Here is a 20,274-nt window from a genome sequence, read left to right as displayed (position 1 = left end):
GTGATGGGGAAGCTGAACTGTGCCCGACTACTCTTCTAGTGCTCTATGCGCCTAACAGCAACCAGCAACAGTTCTTAGCAAATCACACCTCTGTGCTGATACACAACCTGATGGCACCTAGTATTTGGGGTGAAGATTTTATTATGGTGCACAATATCGCCCTGGACAGGTCATTCCAGAACAGACTAGCACGCCTCCGACGAGACTGGCTCACACATGGCCACCTACTTGACATAAGGCGATCTATGCATCCCAACACAAGGGAGTACTCGTTTTTTTCACCAGTTCACCAATTGCACACTAGAATAGATTTACTCCTTTGCAACCCCTATATGGCATCCTAGGTTGTAGCTACTGAGTTTCTTGGCCGCACTGTCTACGACCACAGCCCCCTGAAGATGAAGATAGACAGGGAAAGGCGGCAAGGACCAGTACCCTCCTAGCCACTATTTACCACGGCAATAAAGGACAGGTTTTTTGCGATACCTTGGGCACATACATCACAAATTACTTCCCTTCACAGAGGGGACCGGCACAGGATCGAGTGGGAAGCTTTTTCGAATGAGCCATAAAAGTGGTGGAGATACGTGCAGGGTACGCCGCACTGAACAAAGATGAGGTGAACCCCCGTAAAATGGAACACAGAGAAGTGGCTGCTCAACTCTGGAAACTTGACTATGCAGAGTGAGTGTCTAGGCAGGATACAGAGAGTAATAGGGCCTAAGGAGTCTTGATGTGGCTCTTGAGGTCAGAGACCCCTAAGAACCAAATGAATGCTGTAAGTTCCCTGACAGGGCAGCAGCTACACATGCAGACTGATATTAACCAAGCCTTTTTTGAGTACTACACCTCGCTTTACTGAGCGGAGGTGAATAGTGAGGGCCCCTCCAAATGTGAGTTCCTGGATAGGCTCCCTATCCAGTGGCTTGACCCCCCCACAGTGCCACACCTTAGATGAGGCAATGACAGTGGAACACATCTGCATTGCAACTGACCAGATGGCCCAAAACAAAACCCCTGGGATGGATGGTTTGCTGGAGGAATTCTGCACTACATATAATGCGACCCTCATTCCAAAATTGCATAAGAAGTACCAATGGGCACGAGACTAGGGCATCCTCCCAGCGTCCATGCAGGATGCAATGATTGTGGTTTTACCCAGGCAAGTACCTCTTGGATGTGCAGTCATAAAGACCGCTATCCTTACAGAATTCAGATTAGAAGATCCTAGTGAAGGTCATTACAAATAGATTACTACCCAGACCAGAATGGGAACACCTTCTCAAACCTTAGGTACCTCTTCCAACTGATGGAGGAGCACCCTGAGGTAGTGATGCCATGCACGGCCCTATCTTGAGAAGGCCTTAGATACTTTGAGCCCTACCAGATGAAAATGAAGATGAAAATGTTGAAGTGCATGAGATTAGCGCAGGAAATAGTGCGCTGGATAGCACTGATCTACGCCCTTCCAATGGCCTGGGTGCACACAGGTAGAGAGATCTCAACCACGTTCGAGATCCACAGGGGCACCAGGCAGGCTGCCCTCTGCCATCGATCATTTTTGCCTTGGCTACGGAGCCTTTCTGCATACAAAGCCCACAGTGGAGGATACAGAGTGGTAAATCCTGAGAAATAATCTTCCTATTCGCAGACGACGCACTGGTGCATCTCAGGGATGCTGAAAGAGACCTCTAACGTGTCATGGGAGCACTGGATGAATTTGGAAGTATATGAGAACTGCGGCTGAATTAGGCGAAATCTGGCTTGTTCCCTGTGCAAAAGCTAAATCAGCGGGAAACGGGAAGCATTGCCTAACTTGAAATTGAAATGGCACCATGACACCTTTTGATACTTGCCCATGAACATTTACCACTTTGATGAAGATCTTATACAAGGGAACCTGGGGACAGTGGAAACCAGCATATGCAGCTCATTGGCATTCTAGGGCTTCCTACCGTTATTGTTCATGGGCAGCGTGAAAATAGCCAAAATGCAGGCACTGCCCAGATTATTGTACCACTTCTCGGCTCTCCTTGTTAGCCTCCCTATGGTCTTCTTTAAAAAGCTAGACTCCATTCTCTTGGAACTGATTTGGGGAACTGGCTGCAGGAGGGTCACACTTTGCAACTTATATGTTGCCCTGGAGTGTGGTGGTCTGCCTGTGCCAAACTATGAACTCTAATATGCAGTGGCCCAACTGCCGTAGGCCTATGTGCTGGCTCTCGGTTGCTCCCAACCCTGAATTGTCGATAGTTAAATGGGACCTAGGGGGCGATATAATCATAAATTTGTTGATTGACTACGGACAGGCCACCCTCCTACCCAGCTGACTGATGGGAACTAATAAAACCTTGCAAAAGTATGCCCAGCTCTGGGCCCAGCCAACCCTACGCAGGGTGGCTAGGCTTTACAATGTCAGACCATGGAGAGACGCAGGCCTTTCCACACTGGGCAATCTATAAGTCCATAAAACTCTCCTAACTTGACAAGAACTTCACAATTAATACAGCATAGATGCGAGCCAATTCCTGTCCTATAACACGCTCTTGAATGCCGTGCAACACCTGTGGGGACCGTAGCGACTGAAGCTCGACCCCTTTCAGCCTCTGCAGGCACTGCTCACCCATGGGAATGCTAGGCGGGCTATTAGGGTGCTGTATAAAGCCATGTTCGACACTCAAGTCATGAACTATCCCATCCTTAAAGACAAATGGGTGACCACTATAGGTCAGGAACTCAATGCCAGACAATGGACCGTAGCCCTTGAGCAAGTACACAGGATATCTAGAACCCCAGGTTGAAGTACACACAGTTTAACTACCTGCACCTGACCTACCTCACACCTGTGCATATCCACTGCATGTCCCCGACCATAGCCCCCGGGTGCACCCGATGCCCATATCTTGAAGCGGACTACTACCATATGATATGGATGAGCAGCTCTAGGAAGAAGTAACTGTGGCGGTGTTAGACATTACTGGAAGAGCACTACCCGCGGACCTCTTACAGTGCCTATTGGGAATCAAAACGCGTAAGTACACCTCGAAATTTATAGATCGCCTGCCCCCCCATCCCAGACCCCTCCACGGATCCAGACCTTAGGTTGTGATATCAATATCTTTCCGTTGCGTAATACAACTCACCTCCAATTACTCCTTGTGGGAAAGAGAGTTGATTTACCAAACACACGAAGGACAAAGTAAGGCTGTTGTGTGAACATTTATGCATAGGTATTGCAGTTTCCTGTTCATATAAAACTCTCATTACATGTGAACATTAGTCTTTGGAAATAGCATAAGCTTCATTCTTTAATATAGCTTCTCTTTGAACTGCAAAAAGACTACACTCGCCCACCAACTGCTTCATCCCAGTAATCTTACTCACCTGCAGATGAGCAGTACATCCCAGTGCTGAGAACCAGGAAGGCCAGCATCAAACGGCCCACGTGCGAGCCAAACTTTTTGCACACAGCTCTATGAAAGAAGTAAAAACAAAAATAAAGAGCGCTGCATAATGAAAACCAACGTGCACATATATAACAGGACTACAGAACTTTAAGTACCGAAAAACATACACCAAGATTTATAGAAATGTAGTTTTATTGTTTAAATTCTTGTCACTTGGCTTTTTTTGTATTTTCATAGCACTTATATTGTTCAGTTTTTTAGTTTGTATACAAAAATTATTGTTTTTTGTTCACAAGGCTTGCATGACAAAACCACTTGTTACCTCATCACTAAATTCTGTATATTATGGGTGATAACATTCTTTATTTCAATGATGACAGAAGTACAAAGATAGCATAGCACATATACAATTTTCGCTGTCATTCCTCACTACAACAGAATCGTTTCTTTGAATGATCTGTTAACAAGCAAGCCCATGAAAAAACATAATTCAATAACCTCTCTTTAGTCCCCTCAAATCCACAGAAGCCAGTCTGTATACGATTTCGGCTTGACGCAAATAGCCAGATTGTCACCAAAGCATATTTTGAGCCCCAACAGACCTGTCCCAAGAAATATTTGCATTTTTCTTATGTACGAACTGAGCACTAATCAAATGTGAAAGACACAATCTGTTACACCACACTCCACACACAAAATGCGAGTAAGTTAAACAAGGTGGGAAAAAGAAGGGGTGTGGAAGTCAGTCCATATCATTTGGGTATGTAGAGCTGAAGCAACGGGATAGACCTATCAAATTAGGCGAAGCCCACGGAATATTTACTAATTCACATATGTGGCAAAAAGGAATTAGTTTTTGTTAATCTCCTGAAACGGACACAAAAACGTATTTCTTTGGGAAACCGGTGCTGTATGGCTGACATCAAGTGAACCTTTATCAAGACGGAGGTCCTAACTTGCATGTGAAATGACAACATTCAATTTTGACACCTTTGCAAAACTTCCCCATTTATTAAGTTGCAAAGATCCCCACCTTTCTCAAAAGTCAGCCCATCAATATTCTTTCTTGGAAATAATTAACTGAAGAGAGTTTTTCAAGGAAGATCATTTTGGGGGGAAAAAAGGGAGAACCCTCTTGCAAAACCTACTTTTGGGGAACGTCTCACCTAATATTAAAGAAACTTATACAAAACAAATGTGAGAGAATGTCGATTAGAAAAATCACAAACTGGAAAAATACAGCCAAAGCCTCCTTCCCCCATTGGCTCAACTGGGTTTCTAACCTCAGGGGTGCCGATACCATTGCACTTGCCTCTCACCCCTGGCGCCCACAACACAGGAAAATATGGGTCTCACTTGACGCTCACTTTGATCTCTTCAAACCTCCGTGAGACACCTAAAACTTTGTTGTGGCAAGCAATTTCTCAATATGTCATTTGATGGTTGTGATTCACCCTGCTGTGCTATATGACCGATCTGCCTGCTGACATATGCCTTCGTGTTGTACGGACTTGATGCTTGATTGTCATTTTCTTTATTTACCTGTTTACTTTTTTCCCCCTGCATGTTATGTTTACTCCATATTATGTTACTTCACCGCTTCTCGATTTATTATGTACTTGTACCATGGACTTTATCTGCTATTATTTGTTCTGTTCATATCAATACCAAACTCTCTCAATAAAAATTTTGTGAAATAAAAAAAAAGAAAAATCACAAAGTTCAATTTGATTCATTACCATCCGCACAGATGATAATAGAATGTCTATTGATGCCAGCTGCAGAAATCTGTCTTTTGTGTTTCTTTGGTCTGCTAGGAGCACATTAGGCACATGGAGCCATTGCTCATGGGTCGCTGATAGTCAAGGTCAATGTGCTTCAGGTGGACTTGGACAAAATGAATGAGCACCTCTGTTTACACAATTAAGGTGCCCATGTGCAAATAGCACACACAAAGTCCTTATTCAGCATGAAATGACTAGCTTTTCTGCTTTTTTTCTTGAATGTTTTTGGAATTAAAATCAATTGGAAATTTGGGCACTAAGCAAATCCAGACTTTAGGATCAACTCAATCTACCATATCAGTTTTCTTTGAAAATCAGGTTCAAAGCTTGGGGTTGCAGATCTTGTCTATCCAGACATCAACACTCAGGTACTCGCTCCCTTTGCTAAGCATGTAACAGATTGTCTGCAAAGTTTATAGCACTGGCTAAATCCCTCAGTAGCAGCTCATCATTTTTACTTGGCCACGCCCCTTGTGAATTTTACATCTAGCACCTTTGGGACTGATCCACCTAAGCCTTCTTCTTCTAATACCTCTATAAGTTTCGCTATATGCCAATAACTGATTGTTTTGCTTTGTGCTGTCCAGCTCATGGGGTATGCAGTGCAACAGTCTCACCATCAACTAAAGAATGTTCACAATTTAGATATCTAATCAAAGATACAATTGGACACAAGAATCCACTTGTAGGAGAGTAGGGTCTGCAATCCTATGATCACCCAGATTTTTTGCTTTTGTTTCACTGGTTTACGACTTTCTCTGGCTGTGGGCCTGCCAATCAGACCCACAGCCTGGCTGTTCTCTCTCTAAATTACAACGTGTACCCTAGGTGCATTTACCAATTGGTACTGGGCCACCTTATCAGACCCTGTAACTCAGGGCATAGGTGTACCCAGGGCCTACCAGGGGCTGAAGCATGTATTATGCCACCCCTGGCTGGCCTCCTAAATTTGACACAACTGGCTGCATGACAGCTGGGGCAAAGTCGTGTAATCACCCTTTGCTGTAGATATAGTATACCTATATCTAACCCTAAAATGGACACACAGATTCCTATCAGTCACTCCTATGGCAGGCCATGACAATCCTGAAGGCAGAGTGCTTGGAATCGTGTGAGATGGTGCTCTGGCATGAGCTGAGCCTGTCTGCAGCTTGCGGAACCAAGTCCTAATAGCTGTTCCATGATATTGCATACCATATACTCTTAAGTGCATTATAATCCTCGCGGTTAAATGCTATCTTTGGTATTGCTTTATCAAAACATGTTGAGTAAGGTGTCATACGAATTGGAATACTAACCCCTCGCCAATTCTGGCGACGGGGTTAGCATTCCACCCTTCTAGAGGGACACGACATGTATGTAACTGTGAACCCCGGTTAAAGTTAAACGAAGCCTCAGCTCCACAAAATGGATGCTGCCACCACAGACACGAGTCTGACCCCCTGCAGCTGGGAGTCCTTCCAGCGAGGGGAGCCTGGACAAAGGGTTTCCTGTCGAGGGCGGTGCTAGCACCGTCCCAGACAGGGTTTTGTGTATCCTGGGTAGGCAGGGCTTTACAGGAAGGTGACTGCTGAGTGGCACCCCGGTGCTCACTATGCACAGGCCGGTCAGAACCAGTTCCAGGGGCACACCAGCCCCTGGCCTGGGGGAAGTCCGGCATGGGAGAGGGGTGTAACCACCCCCCTCCTAGTCCCACCCATAGGCAGGACCTAGTCACCGGGTCAGCCCCTTTTCCTAGTATAAAGATAGGAGCGGGCCCCCTGTTCAAATTAGATCATCTTTGGAATCAAGACACGACTTTCTACGAAAGGACATCAAGATTTCTTCTTCAAGATTCTCCCTTGTGGCTAAGGAGTAGTCACCCTGCATCAAGCGGGCACCATCCTAAGAACACTGCGGTCTGCTGCAAGTCCTTCCTCCGGAATCCGACTGCCCAGTTCGACGAGACCCGGCTTCCCTGGCACCTCTGACCTCTACTCACCTCTACAGCCAAGCTGAGCAGCGTGAGTGCGACGAGACCTCGAGGGACCGACGATCGCCAAGACTGCACGACTTCTTTGCAACAAGCCCACCGTGTGCTCCACTGGTGAGTGCTTTGGGGTCCGAGAAGCCCCAACCCTGAGCAGCTCCAGCACCGAAGATCAGCCCTCCAGCATCTCCACGATCTGCGTGGGGCCCTTCTGCTTTTGCCTGCTCACCGCGCTGTGTGGCTACTAGCCGGCTGGCTTGTGGCCTTCTTCACGACGCCCGACGACATCACTGCTGCTGGTCTGGTTGCTCCAGACTGGCCCTTGCTTCCTTCTTCAAGAGAAGCACCCCGGACCCTCCTGGTCCACTCCAGAGGCCATTTTGAGTCCACCGCGTGGGCTTGAATTTGCCAAGGCTTTGTTGCCCAATCCTGGGTCCAGCGACGCCGACAGCTTCATCCATCGTGGGACAGCTCGCTCCTCCATCCTGGTCGCCGACAACGCCTCCTGGTCCGTGAGATCTGCGAGCACAGCGTCACCCACTCACCTAGTCGAGGTGGCTACCATCCGGTGCCCTCCTGGTGCCCACTGACTACTGGCTAGTAGTCTCGAACTTGGTCCCCTCTGCTTTCAGGTGTCAGCTGTCTTCAAGATCCAGGCTTGGATCACTTCGAACTCTCTTCACTGGTCGCCTGCCAGCATCTTTCTTCCAGGCTCCTGGTCCGTCTACGAGGATTCCCGACGTCTTTTGAGACCTATGCAGCTGCAGCCCCTGGGCTAGGTAACTTCGGCATTTCGGTGCCCCAGCATAGCCTCACTATCCAAGGGTCAGGATCCACTTTCGTTTTCCTCCTACCAGGTCGGGTTCGCCCGAGAACACTAACTTTGTCATTACTAGTTACCATAGACTTTGTCCCGCATCACGCGTGAGAGTGCACACTCTGCACCAGAGTCCCCTGGGTCTCCTAGAAGTAATCTAACGATTCTATAGTCAAGTCCTAGCGATTCCAAAGGCTATTAGTACTGTACTTACCTGCTAGTAATTTCGCATTCCACTTTCAGAGTATATGGTTTTCCGTGCCCCTCGGGCATTTGTATATACTGTGCTAACTTAAGTATTTTCGTAAGAGTTTTGTTTTGTGCTTAGTACCCTGTCCTCATAAAGAGTACAGGGCTGTTGTGATCTTAATAAATACACTGTTTATTTTCATAACACTTGTGTGGTGTCCTTTCACTGGGTGTTCAAGGGATATATGTGTGGTATAACAGCTGGCTTAACACGCCCTCTCGAGTCTTTAGCCTTAGACTGGTCGTATCCATGCTACTAGGATAGCTGGTCTATAAGGTTGACTTACAACCAATCATCAATAAGGGTTGCTGGACTGATACATAGTGTTCACTAGAATAGTGAGCACTGCATATCAGGCCACCTTCTCACACCACTCATCTCTTTAGTGTGGCTTTACCGTAACATTGTATGAAGTTTGCTACTTCCATTTGGGGTATGTTTGCCGCCATGTATGAGATGACAATCAACAGAGAAGGAAGTGTGGGCTCAAAGGCTTGGAAACAAAAACCGCTCAGGGCTCAGAATATCTTGCTTTGTATAATGCTATGCCCCATGCTCAACCCCCTCCTCCCTCGAAAAAATCCATTGTAGATATAAGAGTTGCCAAGTGGCAAAAAGACATGTTCGAAGCAACAAACTATGTAAAAGAAAAGGCATTTCTGTCGCTTTGAAGCTACAGAATCAACCAAAAATTAGAAAACTTCTTAATCACTCCATACTTTTTTTTTTTTCTGAAACAACATAACAATATTTTAAGTCAGTATTGTCCCGGGAAAAGCAGAAATTGTTTTAAAAAATACAATTTAGTAGTGCATATATATGTTTTTATACTTCCATATATGTATTTATATTGTTAAATGTTTTAGTGAAATTATGCTAGTTTTTCTCACTGCCCTACGCTGTGTTCGCTTTACGCGTCACTTCCTGTTACCAAGGGAAGGAGGGGGAGAACGAGAGCGCGGCCCGAGATTTACATTCTCGCGTGGACAAGGTGCAAGCTACTAAGGTATTGAAATCACTGCTCACACGCTGAATTTGCAACTGAGACCTGGGATTGACACAGACCTTCGACCGCCGTACCAAGGAACTCCACGCCTCCCCACCAAACCGCACTCGCTGGTGTGAGCGTCTTCTGCAATCGGCAGAAGCAGTCACCGCTCCCAGCTGAGTGCTCTGTGGGTTGAGGCTAGCGGGGATCTACAGGAGCAGGCTACCGACCGGGGGACTGCGTGGACCAGCATTCCCCAGTTAGCGCAGCTGGTGCCTCTTCCCCCGGCGGCCACGCCCACCGCCACCGGCTGAAAACCTTTCGCGACACCCGCTTCGCGGGTGCCGCTCACGCGCTGAATTTGCAACTGAGACCTGGGATTGACACAGACCTTCGACCGCCGTACCAAGGAACTCCACGCCACCCCACCAAACCGCACTCGCTGGTGTGAGCGTCTTCTGCAATCGGCAGAAGCAGTCACTGCTCCCAGCTGAGTGCTCTGTGGGTTGAGGCTAGCGGGGATCTACAGGAGCAGGCTACCGACCGGGGGACTGCGAGGACCAGCATTCCCCAGTTAGCGCAGCTGGTGCCTCTTCCCACGGCGGCCACGCCCACCGCCTACACGGTCATAAGCGACCAGAACATCACCGCGACGCGGGACGGAGCTCGGGGCGAAGACCGGGCAAAGAGCGGGCCGTTTGAGGCCTTTCGAGAACGTTAGAGACCGGACCGGGCCATCCCCTTAACATCTTGATTGTCCCCCTCTCTGCCTCTCCCCTTCATCTGGCCCCTCCCTGCATCCTTAAGACATATTGCTTATTATGAGTAAAATGGAGACGAGGAGCAAATCAAATTTGACTGTCACTGGACCCACGACGCCCGCTCCTACCCAAGGTAAAATTGATAATTACTTTTTAAAGGCGGGATCTCTGTTGATCGATGACATCACTCTCCTAGAAAGACGCATTTCGCAAGAAATCGAGTGGGTCCGGAGATCATCGATGGGTATCCTAGCGATGGCAAAAACCCCTGAGGATAGGCGGAATATAGACAGCTCGCAGCTTGGAGCTTGTGGAGGGGTCCAGCCACCTATCAGCATAGATCTCTCTGAAGGAACCCTAAGCAACCTCAAAGACATGAGTCTTCTCTCACTGCCATTGACACAAATCACGCAACCGCCTAACTTTACAAACACGGGAGAAGATACTGAATTAACTGTACAAAGCCCCGTTCCACCGAGGGAAGAATCTCCACCTATAACAAACACCCCAAACTTAACAGGGTTGTTAAACACAGATCGGGGCCTAAGGGAGGGTGCAATTCAAAAAAGAAAAATTGGGAAACAGAGCAATAAGGAAAAGAAGTCAAAAAAACCAAAGCCAGGGGCAACACACAATACTCTCAGCATCGACAACACTATACAGGATAGTTCTCCACTAGTGACAACGAAGGGCCCTCTTCTGGAACCACCTAGTAACACTACCACTGAGCTGCCACCTCCTGCACTAGAACATAACACAGAGACAGCTGAAGAAGACATAACACTAGCAGACATAGGAAATCTCCTCAAGTCAATCCTAAATCCCCTAGAAGCCCGCCTGATCAAAATAGAAGCGAGATTAATTAAAATTGAGAAAACCGCTTCACAGCTTATGGAGAGCTGAAAACCTGGGGTCCCTTGTCCTATAGTCTCCAATACAGACCCGAAACATAAAAAGAATCCTGACCCCCAGAAACCTGCAAAAAGCAACGAGGTCGCAACCACATCAACCGGTATTAAAAACTCTAAACCTGGCAGTTACCAACCACCCAACCTAAAAGTCAAACCATCTATACCAGCGACCCCAGCAGGTGCCTCCCACAAGCAACCCCCTGGTGCACAACAAACACCTGCAGTCACTGATACCACACATTCCCAGCTACAACACACAAACGCACCAAAATCTTTAACAACTACCAATCAAAATTCTCAGAATTTTAATAACACAGTGCCAAAATCACAAAAAACTGTTACTGTTAACCTCCTGCCAGTGGTTGCTCCATATACCGTTATTTTAGCTGGGGCACCTGAACTAAAACCGGCGGCAAGCGAGACAGGGGCCTCACTAAAAAACAAAGTAATCAACTGGTTATCCACGCATAGACCACTTCCCAGAGGTATGACCAGCGACATTCGCATGGTAAGAAGAGTCTCGTGGGTAGGAAAGAGACCTAAAACAATCAGTGGCGACTGCATACTGGTGAGTTTCAAAGAACCAGGAACAGTCTCATATATCTGTGGCTCCTTTCTAGAGGATGAGGGAAATAACATCCACCCACTCCCTCTTTCATTCTTTTACCCAACAAACACTCATATACCCAATGACCAGAGACGGGGACACCATCACGACTCACTGGGAAATTGGGGGGGTAACCAGGGAGGGAGGAGAATCCCCTATAACCAAATGCGAACACCTTTTGACTACTCGTCAACTTATGATGACCCCCAAGGTTGGGATACTGTAAATAGAAGAGGAATGGGAAGGGGTGGATTCGAAAGAGAAGTACCTTGGCCCCCTAGACACTACCAGCCACCGTTTCTACTGACCTTCAACCGATACGACTGTCTTGAAATGGTGGACTGACAGTTGGCCATTGAAGAAAGGGCACCTAGGCACACAACAAGGCATGACGATGGCACTCAAAATCCCCCTAACTCTATCCATGGGGAGCAGAACTCTCCTAACAGAAATCTAGGTTCTTTCCAACAGAGAGAAGAAAGTGGAACTAACTTAGAGGGCTCATGCATGGGACAAGGGCTGATTCAAACCATGAAGGGGATTGGGCATCTTGTCCCCCAAACATTAAAACTGCTTTCATGGAACCTGGCAGGCCTGGACAATAAAATAGACTCGGATTCATGGGCCGAACTTATCAATTCTAAAAGTGCCTGTCTCTTCCAAGAGACCTGGGCAAGGGAGGAGTCCATGTATAGGGGTTTTGAAACATTCTCGATACAAGCTACACGGGGAGGGAGAGGCCGACCATCTGGAGGTTTGGCAATCTGGGTGGCTTCCGATCTAGGCTGCTCAGCTTCACGATATACCGTGGATTCGGAAGACATACTGGCAGTTCTTCTCGAATGGCCGGGACTTTACAAATTACTTGTAATAAATATTTACTCTAGGCCAGTCTCAATAGCTGCCACCTCCAAAACCATTGAGGCACTGTCCCGGTTTCTAGAAACTATCCCAGAAGGCATACCATACCTTATAGGGGGGGACTTTAATTCGCACTTCGAACCGTTACCTGGATTACTTGATGGACCCTCCCTAGAGGAGGATTCAAGTTGGCAGGTTCCTCCAACAGAGGCTCCCCCTCCTAAAGCATGGACACCGCTGGCCGTACAAATAAATACACTAAATCTCACCCACGATCTGAGAGCTTGTAACGGCCGCACTAGGTCTGACATCCCAAGCAAATGTACTTATAATAAAGTCGGGAGGGAATCTAGATTAGATTACTTCTTGGTACAATTGCATGCCTGGAAAAGGGTGGTGGACTTTAGAGTAACACCTAGACAGGACAGTGATCACAACGCTTTAGAACTAGATTATGCCATCCCCTGCATGGAGGAGAGTGCGTCAAATGAGCAAAAGCCTAGAGAGGGACACCTCCTAGACAACAACAGAAGGAGGATTAGATGGGAAAATCTTGCTTCCAGCGAAGCAAAGCTAGCCACCCTCTACGCTGGAATCATCCCAATTCTAGAGGAAGCTTTTGATTTATGGAACTTGGACTCCATGAAGGAAAATAGTGAGGATCTCGCACAAGTACACGAGCATTTAATCAGAAAGCTCGAAGCTGACCTCTTCTGCACCAGACCACCTAGAACCCAGGGATTGAACAAAGGCACTTGGTTTAACACTGCATGCCGAACTGCAAAAAGTGAACTCATATCGGTCTTAAAAGCAGGAGGCCCGAGGGAAGAGATTTGTTCCAGAAGGAGGGCCTATAAAATACTTCTAGCAAACGCCAAGATAGAGTGGGATGTGCAGCATTGGGAGAATCTATCAGAGTCCTTAGCAATAAGAGACTCCCGTAGATTCTGGAGAATAATTAATCACGGATGTGGAGATCTTCCCACGGCAATTGAACCCAACATTGCCGCAAATGTCTGGCAAAAACATTTCCAGCTGTTATACTCCCCTTGAAAACGGGGAGACAGAACCATCATCGCCCACTATCCTTGATAGACAGACCTCTGATCCCTTTAGTGTGAAAGAGATTACGCTGGCGATAGCGGGGCTGTCCACTGGAAAGGCACCAGGTCTGGACGGGGTGCCGGGTGACCTATTCAAGCATGAACCCGGAATCTGGGCACCCTACCTCATGGTGTTATTCAATGCAGTGCTGGGGGGAATGAAAATACCAGATACTTGGCTGGGGGCGGAGGTGGTCCCGATCTTTAAAAAGGGGTCGCCCCTGCTCCCAGCCAACTATCGCCCAATCAGCCTCATTGATGTATCTCAGAAGCTGTTTGGTAGATTAATACTCAACAGGCTTCTGAGTTGGATGGAGGACACTGACATCCTAAGCCCTCTCCAGGCGGGATTCAGAAAAGGATTTTTCACAGTCGACCAAATACTCAGACTGAATATCATCTACTGGAAGACGGTGCTCATCGAAGGCGGGACATTGTATGCGGTCTTTGTGGACCTCCGTGCCGCCTTCGATTTAGTCCCGCGGGCTAAACTGTGGGTGGTGCTGGCTGAGCTGGGTGTCCCAGGAGATATTCTCCATATCCTAATCAGGCTGCATACTGACAACTATGCCCGAATTAGATATGGAAAGGGCCGCAGGCTCACAGACAGATTCCCCGTTCGTAGAGGGGTAAGGCAGGGCTGCGTATTGGCGCCGACCCTGTTTTGCTTATTCGTGAATGGGGTGATAGAGCACCTGAGCAGGATCCCTAACATCGATGCACCACAATTGAACAGCAGCAGGGTGCCAGCGATTATGTTCGCGGATGACACCCTGCTGCTGTCCAAAACGCCAATGGGGCTCCAGAGGGTCCTGAATGGGTTTTTGGGGTTTTGTAACGAAAGGGGCCTAGAAATAAACCCCTCTAAGACAAAATTTATGATTCTCAGCCCCAAACCCAAAAGCTGCAAAATCCCCGCCTAGGATCCACAACCCTGGAAAGAGTTCTTGTAATAGAATATCTTGGCATAACCCTCAATCAGAACCTGACATGGTTGCCACACAAAACAAAAGCAACCACAAAATTAGTTCAGAGGGCAGGTGCCATTACAAGAATTGCCAAAAAATCCCCTCTTCGCCCACTGGCACCCACCATCCACATTTATAAAGCGCAAGCCCGGGGGGGGGGGGGGGTATTACCTATGGGGGTGAGCTATGGGGACATATCCCGCTACACACCATACAGGTTGCAGAAAATAATTTTATAAGACAACTAGCTGCACTTCCCCCGAGCACTCCTCTTCTCCCCCTAAGAATGGACTTGGCATTACGACCAATCACGGAGGAACTGGGCCTTAAACCCTTGACCTACTGGAGGCGTTTGTGGAGCAGCCACGATCTGGTACACTATAGAAAGGAATTGCAGGAACTTCTCAGATCAACCTATGCCACCAAAATCCCGTGGATAAAGTACATCAGGGACATGTGTACGATCCTCGGAGACCCAGAGCTATGGTCCAAGCCGGAAATAGTGTCCGTAAGGCTCTCTAGAAAAGAACTCCCAAATCTATTCTACAGCGTCATGCTTCAGAAGTCTTTGAATTCTATCCGAGAAGGATCCCTAACTGACACATTCATTAAGGCAAAAGACTTTTATAGCCCTGAATATGTACTAGATGGCATGACACCTGTGTTCGTACGGAAGATCTACATGCAATAGAGGTATGGCTCTTTACCCTTGAGGTCCCTTACCAAATCCTGGGAAGGCAATCTGGACTCAGGGATGTGCCCAGCATGCAACTATAAACTGGAATGTGATCTCCACGTGGTCCTGTTCTGCAGAGCCTACAACAGAATCAGGAGTTATTGGTTGGTCCCTTATCTGAGGAACTTGGGCTTTCGATCTTATGCTCCGGCCTACAGAGTCCTCAAGACAGACTTATCGGCACCAACAGTGTTTGCAATGGCAAAGTTTCTGACGGCAATGTGGCGATTACGCACAAAAATTATCAAGGACACTTTCGTTGCATGAACACTCTTCCTTACTATTACCTTCCATATTAGTCTCGTTGCAGATCCCTCCTCTTTTTAATTAATTTGTATTTTTAGCAACCAGATTGCAATCATGTCTTTGGGGAATTCTTTTTAAAATGTATAGCACACTTTACAAAGTTTTTATTGATATAAATCATCTGTACATCTTTTATGATCGAAATAAAGATTATTTGAATTGAATTGCTTGATAGAATTGGTTATCCCTGTCGTTTCTGCCCTGAAGTGGTCTTCATACAGGATGCTGGCATGCTACAAATAAGAATCAAACAATCTTTCTTCGAGTTTTTACTTTATTTTCCTCAGCGAGAAGCTATTTTGTTAGTTTGTTCCTGTAACATATCTTAAGACCATCTTCCATAAGCTGGGCCACATACAACATTGGATGTTTAGTTAACAAAAGCGCACTTACTTATAAAAGTAAAGTTCACAAATGCAGCTGAAGAAGGCCAAAAGACTCCTTACAAAGTAAAATACAAGCACCTGGGAAGAAGAAATACCAGAGTGTTTAGTTTGTAAGTATTAAGGTCAAATCACAAGGACAATAGATGCATTTCTAAGTTACTAACAGCTCACATGTCAACCACAGTATTTGGTTTACAGCTTGCAAATGAAATATATAGGAGTGCAGACTTCAGGCATTTTTCAGGGGAAGGTGCATTGGAATGACTAAACCAGAAATCAGGTGTCAAAGGAATGAAGATTCACATGATAATTTCTTTAAAGTAAGTAATCAAGGCAGAAAGACATCATGAGTAACATTGTGAAAAACTGTATATATGTATTAGCACTGGTTAGAAAGAAATGTAAGAAAAATATTTGAATTACATATATCAATGCAATATTAATATTTACGCAATCCAAGACTTTTTAGCTGCATCTAAAAATTAAGAAAACCTCCATATGCAAAACAAAATGGAAAACCTAAGGCAGGGAATATATATGTTTAATGTCAGATGCAAAAAATGGCAACTAATAAGGAGTAGGCCTGATTCAAAGAGATTTAAATTACAAATGTAAACTATGCCAGTCTTCATTAGGTTGTGCAAGTGCATAATATATTGCTTTGTCAGTACTCCCTACAACTGCATTGACTTGTACAAACAAGCATTGGAAATGCAATAGGTCTCGGATTTATTTGAGTTTGAGCTAATGGCATTGTAAATGGCAATGTCTTTTCGCCATGCGTTATGGAGTGTACACATGTGGTGTGTAGTGGAATTATGTGGGTTGGATTTGAATTGTAGCAATGGTAGCATGCTGCGCTTTAGATGAATATGTTTAAAAGTAAAGCGTGCCTTACTGTGATTGCTACAATAGTTAATTGTGGATGCGTTAACAATTGATGTGTGTACTGATAGCTGGTGGTGTGTGTGCCTGTAGAAATTGTGCACTGATGGCTGGTGGTGTGTGTGCCTGGTGGAAGTGTGCACTGACAACTGGTGGTGTATGTGCCTGGTAAAAGCGTGCACAAACAGCTGGTGGTGTGTGTGCCTGGTGAAAGCGTGCAATGACGGCTGGTGTTGTATGTGCCAGGTGAAAGCATGCACTGACGGCTGGTGGTGTGTGTGTGTTCCTGGTGAAAGCGTGCAGTGACGGCTGGTGTTGTGTGTGCCTGTTGAAAGTGTCCACCGACGGATGGTGGTGTGTGTGTGTGCCTGGTGAAAGTGTGGTAGTGAGTGTGTGGTGGTAAGTGTGTGGTGGTAAGTGTGTGGTGGTAAGTGTGTGGTGGTAAGTGTGTGGTGGTGAGTGTGTGGTGGTGAGTGTTTGGTGGTGAGTGTGTGGAGGTGAGTGTGTGGTGGTGAGTGTGTGGTGGTGAGTGTGTGGTGGTGAGTGTGTGGTGGTGAGTGTGTGGTGGTGAGTGTGTGGTGGTGAGTGTGTGGTGGTAAGTGTGTGGTGGTAAGTGTGTGTGTGTGTGTGTGTGTGTGGTGTTGTGTGTATGTGTGTGTGGTGTTGTGTGGGTGGTGGTGTGTGCGTGTGGTGTTGTGTGTATGTGTGTGTGGTGTTGTGTGTGGTGTGTGTGTGGTGCTTTGTGTGTGGTCTTATGTATGTAGTGTTATGTGTGTGGTGTGTGTGGCGTGTGTGGTCTTATGTATGTAGTGTTATGTGTGTGGTTGTGTGTGTGTGTGGTGTTGTGTGTGTGAGGTGTGTGTGTGTGGTGTGTGTCTGTGTGGTGTTGTGTGATCCTCTGTGAGACACCAGGGTCTGTCGTCTGGAATGGAAGCTTTGGTCAGATGAAGGTCCATGGAAATGTTGCGCTCCTGTGAAAGAGCTGGCAGGTGGTTGGGGTCCCCCTTAGGAGTCAAAGACTCTGAAAGCAGTGCCCCTGTCTTTAACACCACCACAACAGGGTGCCTCAAGTAACATGTGCCAGGTCTTCTAGGTGCCTAGAATAACGTCCCAGTGAAAGCACTGGACTTTACTGGCACCAAAGCACGTCATTTGTTCTCACCCTGCACACTCACACACTGCTCACCCTACACACTCACACACTGCTCACCATACACACTCACACACTGCTGGCCCTGGACACTCACATAATGCTCACCCTGCACACTCACACACTGCTCACCCTGCACACTCACACACTGCTCACCCTACACACCCACACACTGCTCACCCTGCACACCGACACACTGCTCACCCTGCGCACTGACACACTGCTCACCCTGCGCACTGACACACTGCTCACCCTGCACACTCTCACACTGCTCGCCCTGCACACTGACACACTGCTCACCCTGCACACACACACACTGCTCACCCTGCACACTTACACACACTTCTCTCCCTGCACACTCACACACTGCTCACCCTGCACACTCTCACACTGCTCACCCTGCACACTCACACACTGCTCACCCTGCACACTCACACACTGCTCACACTGCACACTCCTGCCTGTGTTGCCTGTTTCTATGTACTGTGTATATATCAGGCCAAGAGAGAACATAACTTGGCCTGGCACAGCCTCGGCGGTGGGGGTTGTTACGCAGGCGGATTTCCTAGCCATTCCGAGGGGCTTAGCACTGCCCGGCTCTGACTCAAAAATCCTTCCCCGTTAATCCGGGCACATTCTGTGCACTCCGGAACGGAAAGACCTCGCTTAGGTGCTCTCTGGAACCCTTCATGTCGGCGGCAGTTGCTCGGTCCCGTTGCGTTGGGTATAGTCGGTGCACTGATTTGTTTTATCTGGGTACCCTAGGTTTGCAGTACACAGTATGGGAGCAGCACTGTGGGTACACACGCACTGACAGCGGTGGAGGCGGGAGCAGAGAAGGGGCAGCCAGTTTAAGTGCCAAGGTCAGCATCAGGCTAGAAGTAGGCACGGAGGGAGGGGCCAGGATGGCGCTGTATATGGCTGAGACAGGACCTGTGAGAAAGGGGGGTGTCCAACAGATGCTGCTGGGGTTCCTAGCACCTCTGCTCTGGCACAGCGGGTCTGCCGGAAACTCCCCTCGGGCCATGGACAAAAACTGCACCCGCAGCAGAACATCACAGAACATCCTGCCTCTGCATCTCTCGCCCGCCTCACTTTCGGCTCAAATATCAGAATAAACACGCCCCTGCTCCTAAGAAATGTGCGCGAGTCCAGAGCGGGTTAACCACCGGAGTCTTTTCACAAACGTACGGAACTGAATTAAACAGATTAAGAAGTTGCTTTTTATAACATATTCATTGGTGATGGAGTACTTGAAGCGAAATCAATTATCGAAAAAACAGAAGATGTCATTTTAAAATAGGCGCTCTGCCTCCGCTCAAGACAATTACTGGAAACGCATCCACTGGAAACCATAGAAACCACAAGAGTTCTTTAATTCTATTCTATTCTATAGTTTTGGTAGAGCGCGAACAGCTGCCCCAGCACTGAGGCGTCCCGGCGCTAAGAACCAAGAACCTGGCCTAAGCGGAAGACGGATGAAAAGGGACATTACGGGAGAGGGAATAGATAGGTTTTTACTGCTTTCCGGAACGCCAGTAGGCTTTCTATGGAGCGGATGTGTTGCGGCAGATCATTCCAAAGTTTGGCTCCAAGAAACCTGAAGGAGCGGCCGCCCATGCGGCAAAGTTTTATGCGCGGGACGCATAGAAGGTTTTGATTAGAAGATCTTAGGTTCCGTGACGGCGCATAGGGGGTAAGAAGTAGTTGAAGCAGAGGGGGGGTATCGAGTTTGAGGATTTTGAAGGTCATGATGAGAGTCTTGAATTTGATTCTGGAATCAACGGGTAGCCAGTGTAGTTTTTTGATGGTTGCTCTGGCTGAGCACCTACGGGGGAGGCCGACCAGAGTTCTGGCCGCAGAGTTTTGCACACGTTGGAGTCGTGCAACCTCACTTTTGTTGGCACCAAGAAGGAGTACATTGGCGTAGTCAAGACGCGAGAGGATGGTGGCTTGAATAATAAGTTGGCGAGTTTTGGTGTCGAAAAAGCCAAGTATGTGGCTAAGGCTCCTCAGCAGGCCAATACAGGTGCCAGCCACTTTTTTGGTGTGGGCCTGAAAGTTGAGTGAGGCATCCATCCAAACGCCTAGATTTTTCACTAGGGATTTGGGAGAGGGGATGGTGCCTAGGGAGGACGGCCACCAGTGCTCATTCCAGAGGCTGGTGTTTTTGCCAAGGAGTAGCACCTCTGTTTTACCAGCATTGAGTTGTAGACAGTTCATTGTCATCCATTGGGCAACCGTGGAGAGGCCGTTTTTGAAGCTAGAGGAAGAGTTGGAAGGACCTTCTGAAAGAGCGATGGCCAGCTGTGTGTCGTCGGCGTACGACACTAATGTCAGGCCCCACTCTTTGGCCACTGCCGCCAGAAGCTGGACATAGAGATT

The 20,274-nt window shown here is 47.4% G+C and overlaps 1 protein-coding gene across 1 annotated transcript in view; it reads right to left on the bottom strand.

The window, feature by feature from the left end:
- LOC147659366 (alpha-1,2-mannosyltransferase ALG9-like) overlaps positions 1-20,274 on the bottom strand; it is a gene marked incomplete at its 3' end in the record, with an annotated part of 102,454 nt that overhangs the window by 41,207 nt on the left and 40,973 nt on the right. The window contains exons 4-5 of the mRNA XM_086951797.1: positions 15,862-15,932; positions 3,385-3,473 (exon numbers count right to left, since the gene is read on the bottom strand). Coding sequence (XP_086807923.1) covers positions 3,385-3,473; positions 15,862-15,932 — 160 coding nt within the window. The remainder of the gene's footprint in view (positions 1-3,384; positions 3,474-15,861; positions 15,933-20,274) is intronic.

This window comes from Lissotriton vulgaris, unplaced genomic scaffold (assembly GCF_964263255.1).
Source record: "Lissotriton vulgaris unplaced genomic scaffold, aLisVul1.2 SCAFFOLD_2582, whole genome shotgun sequence".
Lineage (NCBI taxonomy): Eukaryota > Metazoa > Chordata > Amphibia > Caudata > Salamandridae > Lissotriton > Lissotriton vulgaris.
This window is presented reverse-complemented; position numbering and strand designations above follow the sequence as displayed.